The 25,556-nt window shown below is 39.0% G+C and overlaps 1 protein-coding gene across 1 annotated transcript in view; it reads right to left on the reverse strand.

Moving 5' to 3' along the window:
* The window catches only part of COL4A2 (collagen type IV alpha 2 chain), a 146,995-nt gene that overhangs the window by 39,933 nt on the left and 81,506 nt on the right, over nt 1-25,556 (reverse strand). The window contains exons 5-16 of the mRNA XM_074910388.1: nt 13,931-14,065; nt 13,804-13,848; nt 11,581-11,697; nt 10,790-10,861; nt 9,189-9,224; nt 9,032-9,094; nt 6,709-6,744; nt 5,995-6,036; nt 5,399-5,473; nt 4,138-4,182; nt 2,878-2,940; nt 2,158-2,202 (exon numbers count right to left, since the gene is read on the reverse strand). Of these exons, the coding sequence (XP_074766489.1) occupies nt 2,158-2,202; nt 2,878-2,940; nt 4,138-4,182; nt 5,399-5,473; nt 5,995-6,036; nt 6,709-6,744; nt 9,032-9,094; nt 9,189-9,224; nt 10,790-10,861; nt 11,581-11,697; nt 13,804-13,848; nt 13,931-14,065 (774 nt within the window). The remainder of the gene's footprint in view (nt 1-2,157; nt 2,203-2,877; nt 2,941-4,137; nt 4,183-5,398; nt 5,474-5,994; nt 6,037-6,708; nt 6,745-9,031; nt 9,095-9,188; nt 9,225-10,789; nt 10,862-11,580; nt 11,698-13,803; nt 13,849-13,930; nt 14,066-25,556) is intronic.

Genomic DNA, 25,556 nt, shown 5'->3' on the forward strand with positions numbered 1-25,556 from the left:
GGCCAGAGAGACCTGCCAAGGTGCAGGCTCTGCCACCCCTGGCAGTGGTGTGGATGGAAGAAGCACCTACATTCACACCATCCCACGGAGGCTGGAGGATACGGGAGGAGAAAGGGGATCTCCTCCATGTCAGTTAGCCCTGAGACACATAGGCCAGGCAGCCAAAATACACTAGCCCGCTGCAAGAAGACTAAACAAGTCTGATTCGTTATGAGTGGAAATATTTTCACTGGAATGCAAACAGCAAGCAGCAAAATAGCACTGAAGTGCACAGGTCCTTTTCACTGTTTTCCAGGTGGCTGGAGCCTGTTTGGCCAAAAAGGAGCTCCCATGGCTCAATGACAAGAACTCAGGACCAGCCTTGAAGGCGCCTTCATCCAACTCTCCCACCTCCAGTCATGTCATGTCCCAGAGAAAACTTTTCATCCCTACCCCACCAAATGTTATAATATTTAAGGTCCTGTCCACTTTGTTCTTTTAAAAGGTTTACAATCCAAAACACGTGGATTAAAACACATGTGGTAAAACATGGTACATCCTACCACATGAGAGTGTATTTCAGCTGCTGGGGGTGCACAGAGCAAAGTGCAGATTTCAGTGATGCTGATACAGAAAAGATGATCTTTTTGTGTGCTTTACTCAGCTCCTTGACAACTTTTGTTTTCTATAGAAAATGTTCATATGTACTCCAGAAAAAGACTTGTGTTAAAAAGGTGACCTTTTAGTAGAAAACACTGGACAGATCATCAGCTGATATCGATTAACAGAACTTCACTGAAACCAGTAGATTTGTATAATTCACACTAGTTAAATTATTAGCTAGCTTTTTTTAGATTCAGCATCTCCCAAGTTTCACAGTGGGTACAACTCCTACACGGAACTTGAATGTTAATAACCAGCTCTGTAAGTCACTTATGCAGTTTTGAAGCACTACAAATACCACAGCTCTCGGTAAGATGCCACAAGCTGGACTGCACGTTTCAGAGACATTTCCATAATGGCAACTGTACATCACACCATCAGAAAAGGAGCCTTGTGATTATTAGGTGTAAAACCTCTTTACACTAGGTGGAGCTGGTGGTCTAAAAGTGAAGCCAGCAGCTCCCTAATTAACTGGGACTTCATCTGTGTGCAGATAGGACTTAACCATCCTTCTTTCTTTCTTAAAAATCAAACCACTCAAAAATCAACAAAAAGGCGGTCTTTGTCAACAGCACATAGATTAGGCTGTCCCCTCTCACACACACGCTATACAGTGACGTTCCATCCAAACCAATGTACTTTCCATAAAATTGTTGCCAAGACTCGCCCTCAGTAAGGGGAAGCCACAGACCATTTCTGACTGGAGCGTGAACCTATGTTAAGGTCAGCCAGTGGGCTTTAATGGGTTTTGCATCAGCCTCTCCATGTACATATTATTGATAGCATATTCCTTTCCACACCACCAGATTTTGTGATCGGACTGAATAGCTGTGCAAATGTTATTTTTTGTATTTTATGTACTTTCATGTACCATGTGTTTCATGTTATTATTGTTATGCCTTGGTGGCAGGACAAATCCTTAAACAGCTAAGGATGGAGAAGCATGGAGAAGTCATGCATCCCACAGCTATTTGAATACTTCATGGAAGTGATTTCTAATGCTGACTGAAGAAGTCTTTTTCTGAGACCAAACAGAAAGTATGAGCTCTTCCCTGTCCAACAGAATGCTATTTTAAATATTTGGGTGTGTTTCCATGGGGACAGAGATTTAACCAGTATATTTATCAGTTTCCTTCTCTTCTTCTTTTGTGATATTCAAGATAACTGTACATCTCAACCACATCTGCAGAAAGGTATTCAAAAAAGTAAGCATGTAGGAAGAAAATTACAGAAATCATGGTTACCGTAATGGGAATAATGAAAATGACACCTCCCCACAGTACTCTTAAAACATGCTCATGTTTTAAGCAAAACAGACTTTAATCATAGGCGATTTTTTTTTCTCACTGATGAGAAAAATAACTGACCCCAAATTCCAATGATGGATGAATCCAGATGATATTTGTTAGAGTACAGCTGGTGTAATTACAGGCAGAATTTGTCCTCTTCAGTTTACTTTTCAGACATATTGTCTACATATGTGTTAGAAACAACAGTCTTGTATGAAATACTCACTCTTTCTCCACTGAATCCTGGGAAACCATTGATGCCAGGTAGTCCCTACGAATAATCAAATTAAACAATAAAATTATCAAAATAAAGTGACATCCTAACATCCTAATACTTAAGAATCATTATTATTTCTTAGATAAAATAAATCTGACATCTTGAAACTCTAACACTCAGAGTTCAGATACTTTTTCAATGAAATTTATGTACGCTGCAAACAAGTCTGAAATCTAATATGGTATTTAATATTTCTCTCTTAATCAATACATTATAAACTGACTATGAAGATTTTAAAGATGGCTGAGATTTTTTTGTAAATGTACACTGAGTACTGTTCTCACTCTGCTAAAGCTCTTTCAAAACACTGCCCAAAAAAACCCATCCACAGATGCTACAAGGTAGCAGTATTTAAATTAGCTTTTTCTGTGGAGTCACAAGTAACTGAAGCCAAATTCGTATTTGTTAATCATGGTTTGAAGATGCACAAGGCTTCCCAGTGATGGTACAGTGGTATCTGTGAGTCCTGTGGGGCTCTCCTCCCAATGACATTTCAAAATGGCCTTTTTGCTTTCCTGTATGAGGCAGTTTAGAGCTGGACACAGCCTGGTGGGCTGAAGAACTAGAATTTCTATAATTGGCTAATCTGTGTTTTGTTCCTGAAGGCAAACTCTCAGGTTGGATTTGCATGTTCAGCTGAGTGAATTTTACCTTTAATGAGTGACTCACCCTTTGTCCTGGGAAGCCCATTACCCCTTCTTCGCCTTTTTCAGGAGCATAGAGAAGTACACCCTAGGAAACATTAAAAGTCAGTTCAACATATGTCTTCATTATGTGCAAAAAAATTGTAGCACTGTTTTATGGAAGCTGAACAGGAAGAAAACATTGTAACACATGGAGTATCTAATAATAGCTGCATGTGAAAGAACTGTAGTCCTTAAAATTAAGTGTAACATGTTTGCTTCATTACAATAGCGGGACAAGGCCATTAGGGAGAGGACAGGGTTTCCCTCCTATCATGTCCTCCTTCATTATTTCTTCTGTGGCTGCAACTCTGAAGAAGAGCCAAAGCAATTGTTCAGCTATACAACCAATTAAGCAACTCAGCTTATGCCCAAACTGCAGCTTCAGAGAACTATTTGGCAAACACAGGCATGCTGCTGTCTGTCCTAATATAAAAAAAAACAGAAGTGAGAAACACATATCCCCTTTTGCTACATCGGCATAAAATCCACAGTTTTCCTAATGCCGTCAAGAAAATTCTACATGTATAAAATCTGACCAACAGCTCAAGAACTGGCTAGCAACTGGACACACGGAAAGCATCAGGGCTCTCACACTGCGACCTTCTCCCACAGCCTTATGGAGAAGCTGACCAGACCATCTGACAAAATAAAACTCTACAAAATGCTCAGTGACGCATCTCTAATTGGTAAAGACTGTATTTTAAACGACTCTGGGAAGTAAAAAGGAACCACTCAACGGCAAAGCTATTTAGACAGTCTAGAGGTTGCCTGTGAGTTAACTAAACCACATTCAGTCAAGCCTGGTTGACAGCTCTAAATGATACAGCAACACATGGGATTACTGTCCAGTAATTACTCAACAGACCTGATGACCAGTGAGACCAAAAGTCTGTATGTGATGGAGAGTAGACTGAAAAGGATTGAGAAAATTTCCGTATATACTTACTTAATGAAATTTAGTGAAATTTTCAAAGATCAGCAACAATAAAGAGATTTATTAATAGTTAAAGGTAAAATTAAAAAGTGTATCAGGGAAAATCTTATTTTGGTAAACCAGTAAGAGAACAACTGATGGCACTGTAGAGTTATTACATGTCATGTTGTTCAGTTTTTCTAAAGCATCAGAGCTAGTGTCTCTGCTTGTGTTGTTCCATATCTATATTGCATCAGTTCAATGAAGAATGCACCTTCAGTAGTAACTCCAATATTATTATTTGTCTTTGTTCTTCTTCACTTGACTTACTGGGATTCCAGCTTGCCCTTTTTGTCCAGGTTCTCCTCTTTCACCCTAACAATAAAGAGAAAGTATTCAGATATGTTAGGTATTTCCATTTACATTTCAATAACCTTCCTACAACACAAGGTGACAAATGTTTATCAAGAGAAAAACCACCACTCTTGTGCTGTTCTTTATTCATACACTTGTCATATGAAATGCATGTTTTCATAAGAAGTCTTAAAAGTTGTTTTTTAAAAAATATTTGATAATTTTTCCGAAAAGGTTTCTAGGAATGTGAACACCTCAGGTTGTTTCCTGCTTTGTTCATGAGTTGTCTGGGTGGTGAGTGCCTAAGTAAAGCCTGTAAGTAAATGCATATTCTCCCATTTTTACTTACTGATTATGTATGAACTGTCTGACCAAAAGCAAGAGTTCTTGTTAGGATGAGACAAATCATAGTCTAACGTCTACTTACTATATTGACAATAACTCCATTGAATATAAAGGCTCTCCAGATGAGTAGCTCATGTGTGGACATCTCTGCTTAGTCATGGAAATCCCAACATGTATGTTACTTAATGCAGACTGCAGACAGTCAAAGGCATTTCTAGATCTTTCGGTATCATACCAATTTACTTATCTTACTGCAGAATCTGCATGAGCCACATGAACTTTCTAACTTCAAATTTGGGACGAAAATTGGTCTGGAGGTTGGTGTCTGATACATAATATACACATACAGGGTATGAGTACCTCTGCTCCCAGCAAGAAGCAATAGATGAGAATAAACTGCATCTTGCTGTTGAGGATTTTGCCAATATGTATGAACAAGACTTAATTGTAAGTGTACAAATACCTGCACCATATAGATAAGTTATATAAACAAACACAGTAATTCAGATAGCTCCCTAAAGATATACTTGTTTTACAGGAAGAAAATTTCACTCACTGTTATGAAAAATAAGACACTGAATGATTTCTTAGCAGGTATTTCTGCTTGTAAACTGAGGTGTGAGTGATGGCCAGTAGTTGCATACTTAAACAAAAAGAACAAGTTTGCTGTAGGCACCTCTAGTCTGTGAGAAGTGCTTTCTGAAGTACTTTAGCCATCACAGTTTCAATAAATACTTAATGATCCAAGCTATGGCAAAGTAGCAGATTTCTCTTTTGATATACTGAAGTCTTCTAAGTACTATATGTAAAAGCACATTTCTACGACATTTTTGTTTTGGTACTGCAGAGCTCTTAGTTCCTTGTGTATTTTGGCAAAATACCCTGTAGTTACCTTGTGTTTGTCAGAGGGGACTCCCATCAGTTCTCTTGTAGGAAGCCCAGGTGGACCTGGAGGACCTGGGGGGCCCTGCAGGAAAAGCATAAGGGTACATTTACTAACAGTTATAATACCTTGTCAAGCTGTTGATCAGCACAGGGTCTAAGGAACTGCAACAAAAGGAGCAACACAGATTTGCCCCTGACAGGAGTATGGTTCTAAACCTCTGAACAAATTGATGGCAAGATAAATTAATTTTGTGCTGGGATTAACATATAGCAATATGTGGTCTTGCCCTGTGTGTTTCCAGAATGATGGTAAAGATTATTGCTTTATATAAAGTGGGCTGGCTCTGTAAACTTCAGAAGCGTTACCTCTGTGTTGGTGTAAATGAGGGCACAGCTAGACCTAGACATGTAGAAGTTAGTTCAGCTATGACATTTGCTATAGAGATTATAATTACTTTCAAAGCTATATTTGTTTGTTTTTCTCTTATAATTACATAATACAATTGCAAACTAAGAGACAATTTAAAATAGGTCCCTTTACAAATAGCAAATGACATCAACCTGTCCTTTAGTAGTGATAGTAATTAATTAGCTTTTCTTTACCTGTTCACCTTTTTCTCCATAGAAGCCAAGGCCCCTGTTGCCCTGCAAAAACAATAGATCAAGATTTACTAAGTGTTCGACTCAAATTTTCTAATGTAAAATCCAAATATAAACATGCTTAAAGGTCTTTTCAGGCTTACAGGTCTGTAGGACACCACTGAAGAACTGCAATCAAATAATAGTCTAGGTTTACCTCAAAGTATTTTTATAGGTTTAGAAGTATTTTTATAGACCTAAACATTCAGAAAGACAACTCTAATTAAAATCGCATGCTACCAGTGCTTCTTACAACAGACTTTGAGTCATTCACTGAGTAATGTTGTGAAAAGATCAAGCATTTCTTTTGCAAGTTTTTTAATAACACTGGATGTTAAATAAAAATACCTAAGTGGGCTGGAACAATGAACTCATATATTTTTTTTTCTGCTGAGATATAATTGAATATTGTAAAGACTGCAAGGATTCTCTGTTCATTGGAATCTACTGTGACTACAGTAGCAAATTAAATTTGGCTCTAGAACTGGTTTAAACTTTTCAAGGTAGGCGATCCCAGTGTAAGATTAACTTCTCATAGTATGCAGCCAACACAGAAGGTCTTGTGCTACACAGCCTTTGCTGCAGCCTGTGGTTCTTTATTTTACTGCCTTCAAGTGGGTCTTGGATAAACCTCAGCGACACAAAATCAACATAAACAACTCTGACACAAAGACTTACTTGTGGTCCTGGTGGTCCTGGGGGCCCTGGTGGTCCCTGGGGAAACACAATAGGGGAGAGCAAGTTACTTATTGCTTTCTAATCAATGCATTCAGGAGGTCAGTTACTTTATGTCTCAAATATAAGCATGTATTTAGAAGGCAGTGTATTCCTCAGCATTCAGTGTGCTGTCCTCACTATATTATCTGTGTTTACTGTTCTGAAAAATACCCTCCTAAATCACATCGTAATCTCTCCTAACAGAATAAGTCTCCCAGTTTAGACCTAATGAAATCCCATTTTTATTTAAAGGAATAAGAACTTGTGCTTTTGGACCTTGACATAGTAACATTTTCAGCTCACACCTAAAGTTAAGCACATCTTTAAGTGCTTCACTTGACTGGTGTCTTGGTACTGCATTCATCTGTAAAAGAAGTTGAACTGCCATATATGCATCTCAGATTACCCATTTGGTACTGGACAGAGTGAAATCAAAGGAAGATGGTGGGAAATTAAACTGTAACAGGAAAAAAAGCTGCCATATTTTCCAAGAAGAGCAGTAGGAAAGCCATTAATTGGAGACAACCTGCCTTGATTGCTTCAAACAGCTATAGTATTTAACTGGCTCCAAAGGGCTCTACACATTAAAAACTCTGTCAAATGTGGGAAAGGTGGGGTGGATAAAAAGCATGAGCTTTGCAGAGAAGATGGTGAACAAGAGGCACAGAAAAGAGAGAGAGCTGCAGATGGAAGCATCTACCTACTAAGTCCCAAAGGGGATACAGCTGGATTATGCAAAATCATGCCCAACCTCCAAGGAAAAGATAGTAACATTCAGGTGAAACCTGAAGTCATTAGACCTCTCTGCCTCGCTATGTACCTTTGTGTGCATGAACAATAGACTTGTTTTGAAAAAAATTACTTCTGAATCAGTTTTGGTTAGGCAAGTAGTCTGTGAGTCGTTGCCTGATCTACTGGGTGCAGGGCATCCCACTGTCTGGAGGCCCTGCAGGGACTTGGGGGAGCCACGCTTGCTTTCGTGCAGGATCTAGGACTTAGAGAAGAGGAATGATGAAAACTCTGACCTGGGAAATGCTCCCAGGTCCCTCTTGCAGGTGAGTCACAGATTTAGAGACAGTAAATATAGTTGGATGTGTTTTGTTAAGAGCTGGAGATGGTGGGGGTCCATCTACTTTGGAAGAGTGTTCAAAAGAGATGTTGCCAACATGGCAACCAGAGGGATGTAGTCATGTGGCTCAGAAAATGTATAGTTCATAGCACTCCTGACATCCAAGACAAAGCATTTGAAGTCATTGCAGGGTGGGCTCCTGTGTGAACTTTGTGGGTTCACGCTAGAGGAAGAGTAAGTAAAAGATAAGGAGATTTCCCTTCAGGAGGACCAGAGGAAAAAGACAAGGTGCAGGTTACTTCAGGCGATAAAACAGGCTGCTGCAGAACATTAACTTTGGAAAGGCTTAGCATGCTGTGGATTTAGTTCTAGAATTTTTTTTTTTTATTTTTTTTTTTGGAGGCAGGTGTCCCTGAAAACAGCTGTGGAGGCTGTGTGTAAGAAGTCCTGAATTAATTTTTTTTCTCCTCAAATCAGTGATGTAGAGCAGGTCTGGAGTGTATTTTGACAAAACAATCAAAAAAGCAAATGCTATAAAGTTGTCTCACAGGAAAATAAAGCAAGCCTGAAGAAAATGAAATATGTTGTATTTGAACATCTGTTTCTCACCCATAAAACTATTAACCATGGTAATAAGAAATGTAGAAAATGGTGTCTGGAGAGAACACAATCTTCCCAAAGAACTATTCAGCAACAGTTGTCAACGTTAATGATGTAAAAGTTGATTTTGGAAAAAATGACTGAAAATAGTTTAAAAATAAAATTGTATTCTAAATACTAATGAGGAATGTTATGTATTCAATCTCGCGTGGGAAATGTGGAGAGCTAATACACATATCCTTTATGAGCAGAAAAGATAATACATTTAGGTCCTGATACCTTTGATAACTCAGTGTAGGGGGATGTAGACTGGACAGAACTGAATCATTACAAACAAGACTCTTTCAAGGAGGCTGAACAAATACAATATAAATCAAAAGCCTCTGGCCATAGAGACTGAAAGAAACTATACCTCTTTTTGCAATATTCATCCTTGTGGAATCAATGTCAGTGCTTTTTAAAAGGCTTTGCATCCAAGGACACCTACTTGCTATTTTTAACTCTTTTTTTTTTTCCCTATCCATTTGCTAGGTTATAAACCAACATAATGGAACTTGCTGATATAATTCTTCTGCTAAGTTCATTTTCTACAGAATATATCTTAAATATACTTACTGGTCTTCCTCGCTCCCCTCTTGGACCAACAGGTCCTTGAATACCCAGCACACCTGGAGGTCCCTTTAAATAAAAAAAAAGCCCCAACCATCAATTAATGTTGTTCTAATATCAGTTACTATTGACACTTCATCACATTTGCCGTAATACTACTTACTTGAAAACCACCGAACCCTGGATCCCCAGGTTCCCCCTAAAAAAAACAAAGAAGTAAAAATTGCAAATACATATATATACAAAATGGAGTAAAACAGTTTTCTCATTCATTAGTTTTTTTTTCTTATTTCAAAAACTAATCATAGCATGCAAAGCTACAAAAATCCCTACATACAGATGCAGTCAATACAGGTCTTGAGATAACCGAACATGGGCCACACAGATTTTGTACTTTCTACATATAGTATAGTTGCGTGCAATACAGTAGGAGAGTACAGAGTTGGCTAGGGAAGTCAGGGATCCAAACTAGATATAAGGCTGAAATAGACAACAGACCACATCTAATTATTTTTTGAAAAATCCTATCTAACCAGTGGCTTAATTAGGGCTATAACCTTAGCTGAAATGTACAAGCTCATTTTTCATGAGTTGCATGGGAATTACCGAATCATTCTGATTCTCTTCTGACTCACTACAAACATTTGGAACATACTGTTTTCAGTGACCACATATTTTAACTGCAGTACATGTTGAAATGTTTTTGGAAATTGGATCCAAAAATGTTCTAGCTCAAAGACCTTCCAATACCCATAAATAATGGGTAAATAATAATTCAGTCCAGACACCTTCCATCATTTTGAATAGCATCCGAACTATCTAGTTAATTTGAGTTTAGTTAACAGAGTAATTTGTGGAACCCAGTACTTTCTGAAATAAATACAGGTGTCAGTATCCATCCTTGGCCACAATATACTTGAGCAATTCTTAATCATTATTTAGTCATGCCTTCATCATTCCTAATTACTAACAAGTGCAGATTTAAAGAGTTTCTGAAAGGCAAAGAAGATTCTATTAAAAAATACAGGCAACTTACAAACATGTCAACAGAAAAACCTATTTCGGCACTCATCACTGGCACAAAATACAGACAAATGATGTCAGTGGATCCCTCCTGTGCTGAGTACAGCTCAGATGCAGCTTTGTACATAAATGTGTCACAATTTATGCTCTTGACAGCATATGTGAACTCTTTATCTGATATGTTCAAATTACACAAGAATATATATATATATATATATATATGAGAAAAAGACACAAGTGATTACAAAACATGTTTTAAAGTTTAGATACAATAAGGACCCGTAGGAATACTTGGGATTTAGTAAATAACTAAATAATATATTGAAGCATATTTTATCCCAAGTCAATCAAACTCCTGCATGAAAATTATACAGAAAGGATGCTAATATTAAATAGAATCATTCACTGGACAAAACTATGTCAAAGGAATGATTTTGCCATGCATGATACAAAGGTAGTCACCAAATAAAGAGGGTAATACTTGAACTACAACAACTCCAGTGCCTCTGCAATCCAGACTGGAATATCTTGTAAATGACTGAGTGGAGATTTTTTTCCCTGGATATCAGATAGACTTTGCTGTAGCCAGAGAAAGCAGAAGATGACTTGCAAAGCCTACACAGAGTCAAAGTGAGCTTCTTGGGACATGTCTGTCAGAGTGTAAAAAAAAAAAATAACCCTCCATCATCTGCTTGTAAAACTGTACTGAACATGTATATCTCACAGGAGTTACAGACATACCCTGTATCGACTTGCAATGTCCGGTGGCAATATATAGGGCTCCCCCTTCTGGCCTTTTGGCCCTTGGACTCCCTGGAGGTGACCAAAAAAATACCAGAAGTAAGCTTTCATATCATATATGCTAATACATAAACAGCTAGGAGTAACAAAAAACATTTGTTGGGGTTTTCATGAGAATATACATACCACTGTTTAGAGGCAGAGACTACGCCTAGTTTTGGAAATTCATGGTTTCCAAACAAAGCATAAACCCTCATAGTATATAAAAGCATGGTTTTCTCATTCCAAGGGAAAAGCTCCCCATGGAGCTGGGAGTGGTATTATGGGTTAGCATCTCCTAACTAGAGCAGCAGCTGCAACTCCCCAGGGCTGACATGTGCCCTGATAAATCCAGGAGCCCCGCTGCTCACCTCAGCATGATCCTACATATTGCGCCATGGAAAGCCAATACTTTGGCCATGGGACAAGGAAGGAAAAAGTTACTTTCATCAGGAATTGTGAGTTTAATATAATTTTATTGCTGTTGGATAAAGCTGTACAGATTTTCCTGAATTAATCTCTCCACAAGACGTACGTGACAGGTATAGCTCTGGGCAGACCTCCCAGCCCTGGCTGCAATTTACTAACTAAGCACAGGGCAGCGTGTCCACGGTAAGTCCGCATGGATGCTCTGCTAGGCCAAAAAGGAGCTCCATTAACAGATGTCCCATTCACCTCCAACACACACGTGAATGAAACTCACTTCAGTAATGATCTTAGCTTCAGATACTCACTTACTGCCAACTACTTACAATGGTACCAGGGAAACCTGAGAGTCCAGGAGTTCCTGAGCCACCCGGGTCACCTACTGTCCCGTTACAGCCATCATGACCTGGTTTCCCCCTTGATCCTGGCTGCCCTGGATGACCCTGTTGAGGAAAAAAAAAAAGTGTTTATCTATCCATCTGTTTCTAGTTTTGCTTTTCCTGTAGTCACACAGTATTTAGACATTCTCACATTAAGCCCAAGGCTTGGATCCATGGGAAACTATGATTTTCAAAGACAGAAACAGACAGTGCCTTTTTTTTTAATATAGCTGCAGCTTGAACCAGATGCCCTAGACAGCTTGAAAAAATGAGTAGTGAAGGACCTTTCAGAAAGGGTAGGAAAGCTATGTTCAATGCAGGCTCTGTTAAGCACAGAACTAAGCCAGATGAGGCTGCTGCGCAGGGAGCCACCAAGAACTGGGATTGTTAAGCATTTCAATGCTTCACACTGGAAGAGTGGGAAGAAAGGTTCCTCACTGGCTTTGAACAGCTTCCAAACTGGGAAAAAAGTCAGAGATGCTTTTGGAGCTAGGTTGAGTGTTGTGATGAGGCTGTAAGTATGGAAGTAAACAGCAGGGCTCAAAGCAAGGGAGCTGGGGGCACAGCAGAACCTCCACATGGAGCCTCTGAAAAGTTACTGCTGTCTCAGACTGCATTTCCATAGCTGTACCTACACTCGCCTTAATTGTTGTTGCTTCTGGTTTGCACTGAGGCTGATGAGAAACAAATCTACCCTTGAACAGCATTTTCTTCCAGGGGACTAAGAAAACCCAGAAAAGACCATAAAACATTTCTGCCTTCTCCTCTATCTAGAGCAAGAGTTTTCTCTTTGCTTCTGATCCTTGCTTAGAAGAAAAAGAAATCTGTCCATGTCCTTACCTAGCTCCATCAAGTACTGGCATTCCTCACCCCAGAAGAGATGCAGGCTTGCCTCCAGCCCCAGTTCCTAGCACTGTGCCATTACAGTTCGTACATGTGCCTATCTATCTGCCTTCCAATGGTTAGTGTTAAGTCCTGGCCTGAGAAAACTGGTCAGAGAATGTAAGCGAGTGGGAAGGGCACGGGAGCTTGAGGACAGGACACAATGAGCATGCAGGTTCAAGTAGTCTCTAAGGTATTTATCCCACCCAGCGCAATGTGACGAACTTGGGCAGGCAGGGCTAAAAAAACTTGCTCAAGTAAGAGAAGCAGTCCTGCTATAGCAACATGGAGCTTCACAGGAGAGCGATTTATTCTCTTTTCCAGGATATTAGAGTGCTTAGAAAAAATTCAGTATGACATGCTGAGATGAACAAGATGCTTGGCTTCAGGAGTGTTAATAGGAATGGGAAAGAGGGTCTTCTGCTTTTCCTTTAAGAGTGAGAAAGAGGAATACGAGGAATATTGTGAGAGAGAAAGCCCTGAAACTCGATAGGGAGCTCTTTTGGAAACAAAAAGGGGTGAAAGGAGAGTGGATGTGGATGCGTGGGCTGCAGAGTGGGGCCCTGGTGTCAGGGAGCACTACAAAGGAAACCCAAGCCTGGGAACTCTGTGCAGGGATTCCAGTGACTCAGATTTCTTTGTTATTTTATGACACAAGTTGCAAAGAAGTGTAAGCTGGGAAAATACTGTGCTGTGAACTTTACCCGGTTTTCCTCTTTGAATATTTCAGTTTCATGGACCTGGTCGATTTGTTCAACGTTTGACACTTTAGTGTTCAGTAAGATTTTTAACACTATCTCAAGCATGCCATATGAACTATAAAGCAAGTAACAATGGTTAGTGTTCTTAAAATCATCGGTCTTTCTATGTGCATTGCAACTCTGAAATAATCAAGGAATGACCCACTGGTGTCCTTCGCTCACAAACTTAAGAGATGTGAAGCACTAATCTCACAGCTCTTTCCTACAAAAGAACATACTTAGCTGGGTAACCTCCGGGGACACTGGAAATTTCTGTCCTTTCTTGTCCCCTCTACAAGGGGATTTCTCCATAGGACAAAGCAAATTGACTTTAATTATCTGAGGGAATAAGAGGGAGCACAGATTCTGCTTTCCTGCTGTGTATTTGCAGTTCCATTCACTTCAGTAAACGCCCTTAGCTTAAAAGTGCGTACGTGGCTGATGCAGAATTTAACCCAGAGATTTTAATTAAAGTACAAAGGCTTTAAACTAGCCTGCAATATTTGCAGTTGGTGATTTCTTAAAGATGAAGTAATTGGCTACTTACAGGAATGCCATCTGCCCCGGGGAATCCAGTGACTCCTCTTTGCCCCTAGAATGAAACAGTACAATTAAAACTATGTTTTGCCCAGTATTTTGCTCACTATCTAAAATATATGATATTCAAAAGTTACCACTTCTCCTTTGGGTCCACTTATTCCTGGATATCCTCTTTCACCTTTGTGACCTTTGGGACCTTGCACTCCTGGGATCCCCATCAATCCTGGTGGTCCAGTGAACCCCTGTGATCCAAGGAGTCCTGGCTGGCCCTGATAAAAATAATAAAAAAGCATTTATTTAGGATCAGTTGTGATGCATGAAGCTGGATTAGTTATCACTGCTGCAGTGGAGTCAGTCTCTTGAAGAGAAAATAAACACAGAATCTCTTTCCGTTCCAGTAGGCCAGACTCTTTGATGAACGTCATCTGGAAACACCACACAGAGAAACTCCAGCAATAGTGACCACATTGTGTGTGACAAAATCAATACATGGAAATTAACACTGATATCAATATTCACTACTTGAATAATTGTGGCTACTCTATGAAAAAGTGTTTTCTTTGGAATAAGGCTTCTCAAGAGTGATTCTCACTGACCTACAATATAACCAATTACACTCCAAGCAAGTAAAATATGCTTAACAGCGAAATCCGCTTAGTGACCATATTTCTTACAAAGGGAGTCTGATATTTAATGGCAGGAATTTCTGCCTTTTTTGGGATGATATTTCTATTTAGCAGTGGAGATGGAAAATGATTAGATGCACACACATCCACACAGGTTGAAGAGTCACACACAGAGCTCCCTTGTCATTCTCCCTTCCAGCACTGGTTCAGCTCTTCAGGCCACTTCAAACATTGTTTAAAAATAATACCCTGTTGACTGCCAACATCACAAGGCTCAAAAGGGGAAAAATCATTTTGAAATGACACAATGGTGGTTTAAGTAATGGGTTGTGACAGTATGTCTGAGATCTGTGAACCAAAGTATTTGAAAGCCATTCCAGACGTAGTGTCACCAAAGGCACATATGTTTTGCATGCTCTAAAGCACTCAGTGCACTAACGACACTAATATTAAATCGCCGCAGTCTCTTCTGGAGAAATATGCTTCAATGGTGCAAAGCACGATTTACTAAGATGTTCTAATTAAGTCGATTCTAATGAAAGTATTTTTAAAATGCAATTAAGATTTTCACAGACCAGTCTGCAACAGCATCAATATCTCACAAAGCAAGAATTACAGCAAAACATGAGCAAACAGATATAATAAAAATAAGTTGATAAAAAAGTATCACCTTGTTTTAATATAAAATACTTACAGTCTCACCCATGCCTGCAAAGAAAGAGCTAGAAGATGAATACAGTTCTGTCCAAGAAGGATAACTTCAACTTCATTTAATGCTGTTGAGGTGGGAGGATGAAGGAGGGCAGTGTGAGGACTTGAAGAAATGCACCTGAAGATATCCTAATTTCTATGTATTTGGGAAGTTGTGGTAAAGATACTGAACAACGCCTTGTTGATATTAGGCAAAATTTATTTTATTGTCATATTGAAGGATAGGCCCATTTGTGACACACTTCACACTTTCAAAACTTCAGTGTAAACAATCTATCTGTAATTAAGATTTATCTCTGCTACAGTTGCACTAATATCACAAACCCAGAAGCAAACACTATGACTGAAACATAGCTTACTTCTAATTTTAAAACCAAATCAATTCTCCACACTGCTTTTGTGGAAAATGGCTGTCAACAGTTGGGGTAGGTTTTCATATTTTAAATCTTACTGTATTATATCAAATGAGTCCATACTGAGAAGCTGACATAGCCAAAGTACAAAACTCAGTGCATTTTTTTTTCTTGGAAGAAGTGAGCCAATATGAAGAATGAATTACATGGCATTCCTCAGGACAAGCCACAAGAATGGATCTCTTACAGTGTGGATCTGTTGCTATACTGTTATGATTACTTTGACAAAACTGTTAGATAAGAGCATTGCCAAAGGGCACCATGGATTTAAGCATTTGAGCTGTCAGTATGAAAGAGAATCTCCTTACAACCAAGCGCAACTTTATATAGGATGCCTCCTTCTAAACCAAGTCTGCTCATGCTGATTATTACATGCTAGGAGGCCAATGTCTTTTCAAGCTAATAAACTGAGAAGTAACAAAGGTTATATATAAAATATAATATGATTTGTATTGGCAGGAGGCATATGCATCTGAACAAGAGGCTGCTCATTTCCTTACGTCAGCCATAGCTGGTTATTACAGATGCATCTTTCTCCACATCAGAAGTTTTCAGTTTTTTAAAAACCAGTGAATCTCTAAAAGTTATTCTATGGATGTGTGAATCCTTGTCTAAAAAGATTCACAGCAGACATACTCTTCTTAGTTACCTGACTCAAATGGAAAGATGCTGATTAGAAGCACTAGAATAATGTTTTAAATCTGAATGAATATTCATCAGTGTGAGCTCCAAGATCAGGAAACAGAAGTCTTTTTTGATGTCACTTTTTATCAACTTTTCTCACCTATTATGGCTCAACATTTAAGTATAAATGAATTAAGAGAGTGCATATGAGCATAAATCATGGAACTGCCTTTTTAAGGAAATAATAGATATTTCATTCATTTCAATTGTCTGTGTTCTTCATTGTTTTTTGTAGAGCAGTATCCATGCTTATGCAAATATCAATGTAAAATATTTGTATCTTACTATAGAGGCTTAAAACTTAATTAAATACTTAAATTAGCTTGTTCTTCCAAATCTGCGAAGGAACCTTTAAAAAGGATGAAAATGTGTCTTATACACCTGCAAGGAACACAGAAGAGTTATTCAAATTCAATTGTAGATATTAGAGCCAGCTCCAGTTTCTGTTTAATTCTGAAAGGTTCTGAAAACAGTTTCAGTTACTTCCACAAAGAAAGGAAAACATGGATTCTGTACACCAAAAATGACACTTCATTTCTGAAGTACTTGAAAGCCAAAAGAAGTTAAATAAATTCCAAAAGCTACTCAGCCACCTCAGATATGAAACCATCTCTTTAGTGTCCATCTACACCCCTTTTTGTCAGCAGAATGCATGTAAAACATTTAATTGTAGCTTCTGATAAGACGCTGGTTATGTTCAGAATGGTCAAATCTGTTCTAGGCTTTCAGGGGCCATGCAGAGCTGCATTACTTCAAAGGTGGCATTACATGGAACATGGTTACCTCTCTAATTCCTACACCAAATACCACTCTCCCATTTCCAGCCTCATTTTCCTATCTGGTGTGGAGGAAGAAGTAAACCAGGAATGGAAAATGAGGAAGAGAGCTGGGCAAAGCCAGCGTCTCTTCCCCATGCTTTCCTGGAAATTATCTGATCATTTGTTTGTTGAGGAATAGGGGTTATTTAATATTATTTGCAATAAAGACAAGGTCCTCCTGGGACCAGTTTAGCATGAGGCTAGAGTCAGAGCTGGGGAAGTACTTAGTATCATGACAATGTTTGTATAATTTTTCAGCCAATTAGTACCTTGGCTTGTTAACTGAACTAACTTTGTTAACCTTTGTTAACTCAGACTTGTCATGTTTTACTCTGCTTTCTTTATGTTAGATCTTTTGTTGAACAAGTATGTCCTTTTTTCATTAGCAAATGACCTAAGAACATTCTCTTTTGCAAAGGTCATTGAGGAGATTTAAGCAAAGACAATCAATTTAAAAGGTTTAGTCAAATAAAGCATGACTCAATTATTAGAGTCCCAAATTCCCCTGTGTGAAATATACCACACATGGTACTGCTCTGCTTGTGCTCCTGGAGGGTCGGAAATCCTAGAAAATTCTCCAAAGCTGTGAAATTGTGTCTGAATTACATTTCCAGGTTAAAAAAAAAAAAAAGAAAGCAAACCTAGGGAAACATGCTATCCCCATCTGTCATATTTTAGACAACTCAAAGTATTTTCTCGGGTGCTTCCTTTCCTTAAATGATAAAGCAATGCTGACACGTGCTCTGGCCCATAGTGTTCTCTGGCAGAAGTCTTCCCATTTTGCTGGGGTGAACTGGAACTCTTTTCAAATCCAGAGCATGGCATGATTACCCCCTGTCACCATGAGTGAGGCCAGTGCTAAGATGCTCACCTAAGCGTACCATGGCATGCTGTGGTCAGCACCTTGGAGGAAGCATGCGAGAAGAAAAGGAAAAAGTGGGCTGATGGAATATCTTGAAGACTAAGAAGAAGTTTTTTCTTTGTCCTTATACAGAACTTCCATGACTGTTCAGATGAATTAAAAAGCTTCCAATTTCAGGAAACATTCCTACATCGGCGGTCCCTGCTTTGCTCTTCCTGCAGCTTCAGCTAACTGGAAGAGGTCTTGCACAAATCATGTAGCCAGCCCAGAAACATGCAAAAGCTATTCAGAGGGAGGAGCAAAGGTCATAAATTTAGGAAGCCTGGAGGAAATCTTCCCAGAAAACATTTGCAATGCTATATATACCTTGTTGCTTGTCCAGTGACATGCGTGAAAGAAAATGCTGTTGGGGTTGTGAATGCATTTAATAACAGCATTTTGCAATTAAATCCCAGTGGATTTAAGAAGATCCTGAACAGACTTTAAAATTTGTACTAAATGTTCATGTTCTGCAGCTTGAACTTTAATTTCCAGTTCTTTTAGAATCAGTCAAATGAAAGAGATGTCATGTTGAAATGCTTTCTTCCTTCTAATTTACTGCTAAATTTACAGTGTGGAAACAAAATTGGTAGAGAAGGGTGCACTAATTTTGAAAGCAACCCATTGTATAAGGTGCCATACAAATAAAGATACAATAAATAACAGTACCTGTTCCAGAGGTTTTAAAATACAAGAACATCATCATGAATTGCTGAGAAATCCACCTGCCAGCATGAGGTATGAAGAAAGGAGAAAACTGTTGATTCACAATAACGAGGAGATGGAATCAGAATTACTGCAGAGCTTTACTGTCATTGAACACATTTCTCCACATTTCATTACAGACTTCCATTTTGCAACTGCTTCTATTATACAGAATGTGATGATTCAGTATTCCCCACATGAAATTGTGCTTGTAGGCCATCATTTATTTAACAGTGGACAAGAAGAAGGGAGGTTAATTCCCTGACATTTATAAAGGTCATTGGTAAAAGGACAAGTTCACTTCCTGTGGGAAGGGTGATCTGACCATGACAAGTGGGAGCTGGGAGTTTTTATAAGAGGGCTCAGCCTGGAACAGTCCCTGTAAGAACAGATGGGAAAAGGATGTGACAGCAAGGACCTCGATGCAGTTCCACTAGAGAGAGACAAGCAAGCGGAACAGAGAGCAACTCACCAGGGAATAAAATTGGTTATAAGAAAAATGAGCAACTTCTGACCTGATTAAAAGTGCTAACCCAGGAAAAGGCATCCCCACAGGCACATAGAAAAGAAACAGAAAAGTTTTTAAACGTAATGCTGGCAAAATGTGGAGAATGGGATGTAAATGTAGGGAATTTACAATTCTTGAGGCATCTTCCATGGAGGTAGGCATAGCAAAGAAATCATTGAGCCCAACTAAAAAACGTATGACCTTAGTGCTCCTCCCACCCCCAAAAATATAAACTACAAGGAACAACCTCAAGAACCCTGCTGTGGCATACTGAGTGAGACTGGGATGGGTATATCACCTGGCATTTCTCCTGGAGTGTAAATTCAGGAGTTTATGGATTGAACATATGAGAGGGGAATATGTAAGGGAAAGGTCTGGGGTTTCAACTCCATGCAGTGCACGCTGTGCCAGAAATACTTCAGCTATGGGGTTGCACAGCTTTGGGCTGAGAGGCAGAGAAAAGCAGACCACATGGAGCATCTTGCTGCCATAACTCAACCAGTTCATTTCAAGTCGGTGACTGCTTTCTGGCGGCCCCAGGCTGCACAGTATGGACAGATCTCTGGAGAGCTCATCACACAACCCTCTGACTATTTACATAACCAATTCTAAGACAAATTTAAGACCCAATGGGTCTTAACCGGTTATTTTTGCATAATCTCCCCATGGCAGGCATACATGTGTAGTCTTCCTTTCCTGACAGCTCTACTAAGATGAAGTTTTTGTTTACCCACACTTCTCGGTGGTTACTGGAATAAACCAAGTTTAAAACACCTTGCTTTCAAAGTTTCGCTGGACACAACTTTAGCCACTGATGAGCACAACATCTGCCATGATGAAGTCACTGGTACATTTCTACACCGTACATCATTACACTGTACATTCATAATGTAGTTTGAATGGTTTCATCCACTTCAGCAACTCAGAGTTTTGTTTTAACAAGATTTTAATATTTTTGCAGTTTCACCTGGGAAAAGTAGGTCAAAACAATCAGTGGAATGGTAGAAAATATAAATATATAGGGCAAAACACAGCAAATGCTAGCCACTGGAAAGAAAAAATCCTGACGTTTGTGCAGGCTTGGTTGTTAAATATATTTGCATGTCACTTTATTTCTGAGTCTTCAGGACTGTTGTAGTGACTATTTTCTAAAAGACAGATGATCAATCTGAATTTGCAGTGAGCATTCAGCAGCTCCTCACTAGGTGGCACCAGCCATTGCCGCTGCAGGCAGCCCCGACCACCTCAGGTGCACCTTTCCAGAGCATGTTACAGCCTTCAGGAAATCTGTAAGGAATTCAGGTAGGGTCAAAACATCTTTGTGCGAGGTCTAAGGCCACAAAAGCAGAACGTTTCCTTCAAAATATCTAGCAGTGAGATAGCTGGCAAAGTGCTAATGGGATGAAATTCATCAATGCAACTGAGCAGCTCGGCTTCCTGAAGTGCCTCCGTTTTGTTGTTCACCCTTTATTTTATGTAGAAGGACTTGGTCTTCTAAGAGGAATGAGAAAAACTTGTTATTTTACTTCTCCAGTGAATTGCTAAATTTACATTTAATGTCACAGGTCTGCATCTTCTCAAATTTATATTCTGAATCTGTATTTTACTGTAAGACTGGCATTAGCTTCTGCCACCATATGGTTACCAGTGTTAGGCAGGGATGGACTTCCATGATATCACTTGAATAATGATAAGGAAATTAAGCAAACCTTTCTCATGTGCCTTAAGCTGTGTGTTATTCAATTCTTAAACACAGAGTAGCACTGAAAGAGTCAGCAGGCTTTAAAAATAATTACATAGTTAATAGTTATTTCTATTTTTAGTTTATCTTTTGCTACTTCAGAGAAGGTTATTTAGCTGAGTTTCACATTCCAGCTCATTTTCTCAGAAAAAACTTTCCTTCTCGTTTGTTAAAAAGCTTTTTTTATTTATACCAAAAAGTAAACAAAAAAATTACAGAATTCACTTTAAGTTAAAAATAACTAAAAAATGAGGCTAGTTCAGCTTAGTGGCATGGTAACAATTTGCTGCTCTTTCAATTACATTGTCTGGACATGCGACATTTTCTCTCAGGACAGCGGTGACCAAATTACATTAACATTAATTCCAGAGCAGTGATTCATCTTACAGAAGGGTGTTGTTGGTGGTTTTTTTTTTTTTTTTTTTTTAATGAAGGAAGGAATAAACAGTAAATCTTCATTAAAAAAGAACTATGAAAGGGTTCTCTTTATCAGAAGCCACAGCCCTTTTCTGTAGTCAATAAATGAAATAATTTTGTACTGTTTTCTGTTCCCATGGTTTGATCTAATTTGTAATCTTCCAGAAAGTTGCTATGTCACCCAAGAAGATAAAACACACATAAAAGAAAATATATGATAGAATGTAGGTCAAGCACTCGAAAGAACCAGTGAAACGTCTCCTCATGTCACAAAATACACAGGAGTATATGTCAGAAATGCTTTCCGTACTTTGCAGAGCTGCTGTAGAAAGAATGATACTTGGGACCATGATGGCAATGGTCTCTCGAAGATAAACATCAGAAAGGGCAAGTCTAGAGAAAACCTCATGAGAATTTCCATGCTAAGTCTTGAAAAGGTTATTGCGTAGAGGAAAGGAGAAGAAGAAGGAGGAGAAGATGTGGGAAGGAAGCGGTGGGCAAAGAGGAAGGGTGGTTTTGTTTGCACACTCATTAAGGGGATAGCTCTGGCAAACAAAAGCAACCTTTCTGCTGAAGTATGGCTGCACAGACAAATTGGGAAATTTGGGATCAGAATTAATGCATATATTAGCAAATATATCTATCTAGTGAGCATGCTCTACCGAATTATGTGATAGGACTTGTAATGACTTGAAAGGCACCAGATTTTTTTAAGGATTGTACCTATTGAACAGATGTAGACATTTACTTACATGCAGTGTGGTCATTCAAAGCTCCCATAAGGTCAGTGTGACATTTTATGGCATAATATATACCAATGCAGATTTTCAAACTAGATCAAATAAATGCACCCTGAATATGCCCAGTTTTCTTAACTATCTATAAAAGGAGCTTAGGTCTCTAGCTCAAGTGTTGACCTTCACATTTCTAAACATTTTAACCTTTCTAAACTGTGCAAAAAGGCAATACCCCTAAAGATCAAGTCCTGGAATTGTGGATTTAGCAGTTAGGATTAACACTCAAATAACCTTAGCACAAAAATTATGCTGCATGAAAAAGAAGATGGATATAAACACAACAAATTTACTAAACTTGGCAGGCAGTATATGCCAGAACCATTGCTACTGGTGGTGCACAATAGCAGGATATTCTTGGAAGTTAGAAATGCCTCAGCATAAAAAAGAGATCAGATGTTAATGTTGTGTGCTCAAAAGCATATCCATTTATTCCAAGTATATCATCTGACCCCTACTTTGCTTCCTTTTTGGCTACTCAGATACATGTTTCTTTTAGACTGCTATGAGCCACATAAATACCAGCACTTCTATATAGCTTCTTAGCTTAGTTTCTATCATCTTTATTCAGGGCATAATAACATTTCTGCCTACATTGGGCTCTGCTAAAATCCTGGTATGAGACTCTGTCAGGATGTAAGGGGATCATGGGGAAATCTTCAGATCTCAGAAACCGGCAGAGCTGGGGCTTGCCCGACACTGTGCAATGTAGACAGATGCTTTGGGTTAGTGTGAGAGTGGAAGTGTGATAACATTGCTCCTCACTTTATGTTGGTGAAACTGAGAGTACCAACCTGAGACAACCATAAAATCAGAAAAAAACTACTTCTGTTGACATGTAAACATTGTCCCTCTGACTTCCAACTAAATACTGTCTTGAAGAAAGAGTTAACTAAAACAACTTGGAGATGTTAGTTTGAAACAGCTTGAAGTTGAGATCATGAACTAATGATGTTTTACAGAACACTAAAATGACATTGATTTATCTTTGCAGAACATTCATTACTATTTAATTAATTGGAGAAGGTTAGTTTGATAGCCAACCAAAAATTCAACAGAGAGGAAAACTGTGTTGCCAAATTTGCTCTTACAACCAGACAAATACCAAGACGATGGGTGTGGAGCAGGAGGAAGCAGGGAACTCCCAGTTACTCTGTGACAGTTGCTGTATGATGCTCATGTAAAAGGGCAGACTTCGGTCATGGTACCTATCAAATGTTTGACCAAGCACTCCAAGGGACAGCGAATGTCTCACATGTTTTTAGTACAATGAGTATGTTCTCAAAAGTGAAAAAATTCCTGTTCATTCAAGATCAGTTTTGACAGGATTAAGAAAGCAGACACTTTCCAGGGCACCATGCAATGCAGTGCAATCCTCCTAATCTATTAGTATCTACACAAAAATCTTTTCCTTTCATTTTTTTCTATTCATTGCATTCATTTTTTTATGATCACACGAATAAGAACAACTGCTTTTTACGAATTTTTAAAAATCACAGTTCACACAAAATGCTAAAAACTTGCATAACACAGTGAAAGCTGTAAGGTTGCTGCTTGGCTAGCTGGGCTCCTCAAGGCAAGACAACAACCACCACCTGCTTGCGTTAGAACATTCAGTCATAGACCCGAAAGCCGAGCCGCCAGCCCAATTGCTTTCAAATGGCTTTCGGTGGTGTGTGGGAGTGTTCTCAAGATCCTAAAATTCAGGAAGTTCAACACAGATGTTTTCTGTCAGTAGGCGTTGGAAGCACCAATAGTAACATCTGTTCACTTTTTATATTTGTGAGAACATTTTTTTTCTGTCCAAAAACCATTCACTGTTGAAATTTCCAAATTGTGCAACTGGCCAAAATGTTAAGCTCATTAGGCTCCATGAGTTTAAGAGTATGTGAAAATTAAAACCCCTGCAGGAGTTCAGTCTATCATATGCCAATTTTTCCATTCTGTGCTCCTCTTCTGTTTAAACAAAAGCATAACTATTTTTGTGGTGGGAACAGCTATCAAAACTGACTCAGTCATGCAAATATAAGTTACTACCGGCAGTTTTAACCATAGAAAGAATTTAATTTTCTTACAGAGGCTGTAAGTTTGTTTTGTGCTAAGATACCCTCTCTACATGGGAGCCCAGAATACATGCTCTAGCAGCATGTGCAAGGGACTTGGTGCAGACCTTAGACACCCTCACACTCTGGTCATGGGAATTTACAGTTTGGGATGGTCTCCGAGTTCCCGGCAAGGCCAGATGATTGGCTCTGAACCACCAGGAAGGATGGGGGGCTATAAGGCAGATGTGTGCAGCAATATGAAGAATCATTGTTGATGCAGAATAAGACACATCTTTTTTTCTCCTAACTCTTCTGGACAGATGGGTCTCAACAGCGGTGGGGTACTATGAGATCATCTGAACGGAGTCTGCACAGTTGTTTTCTCTATGTGATTTGCTAATCTTGATGATAGTATCAATGCAGATGCTCTAGAAATTTCAGCAGTTGGGACTCTTTTGAAGATTCTTGTTGAGTCAGCTTACACTGAAGCTAAATGAACCCTTATGTCTTCCAGTGGATGTGACTTGTTATCATCACAAATATTCTAAGGTAATCACTTTGATATTCTTCAAACTGAACCTGGCTTCATGTTGGGTTTGTCTCCAAAAGCAACAAATAGTCTAAGCAATCTATGAGAAGTCTTGCCATCTTCAGGTAGTAAACAGAAATACTGAAATATGTCAGCAATTGTCTTTTATATAATACAATTAAGTTTCCTGTCTTTTGTGCACACAAGTTCACAGATTTTTCTGACAATACTAGATCAAGCTGAATGATCAAGGGAAGCTAAACGATCTGGGGAAAGTATTACAGCAACCAATTACTTGAAGTCTCTGTGATCCCACACAAGTCGTTTGTTTTTTGTTTTTTGGTTTTTTTTCCTTGAAATCAGGATGAAGGAGAGCAAAAATATTTTCCTTTGGATCCTGAAGAAAATAGTTCTATAGCATCTACCTGAAAAAAAACCTCTCTGTTGAATGTAACTTGTGATAACAGTCCTGAAGAGGGTCAAGAGTGGAGTATAAACCTGAACAGGAAGGTATTGTTCTCCATATCCATTACAAAAGATTTAGTTTTTCTGTTATACTTGGTTTGAGGTAGCGATAATGGAGGCCAAGAGTGCCCACACACCTTCTGCAGATCCCAAAATCTCATCACTCACGGGAAAGGGTGTTCTGCAGAACATCAGCAGCAGGCAGTTGCACAGCTGTTCAAGGGGAAAGCCTATTTATCATTTCAAATGTTGATTTCAAAAGCTACTGGACATTTTCTAACCATTTATTGTAGGCAGTGTGGGCTATTCAGGTGCTTCAGTGGTGGACTGGGATGAGAATCAGAGCAAATCATTCTGTTTGATCCTTCTCTTCATTCTAAAATACTGGGGGGGGGCCGTGAAG

This window comes from Athene noctua, chromosome 1, assembly GCF_965140245.1.
Source record: "Athene noctua chromosome 1, bAthNoc1.hap1.1, whole genome shotgun sequence".
Taxonomy (NCBI): domain Eukaryota; kingdom Metazoa; phylum Chordata; class Aves; order Strigiformes; family Strigidae; genus Athene; species Athene noctua.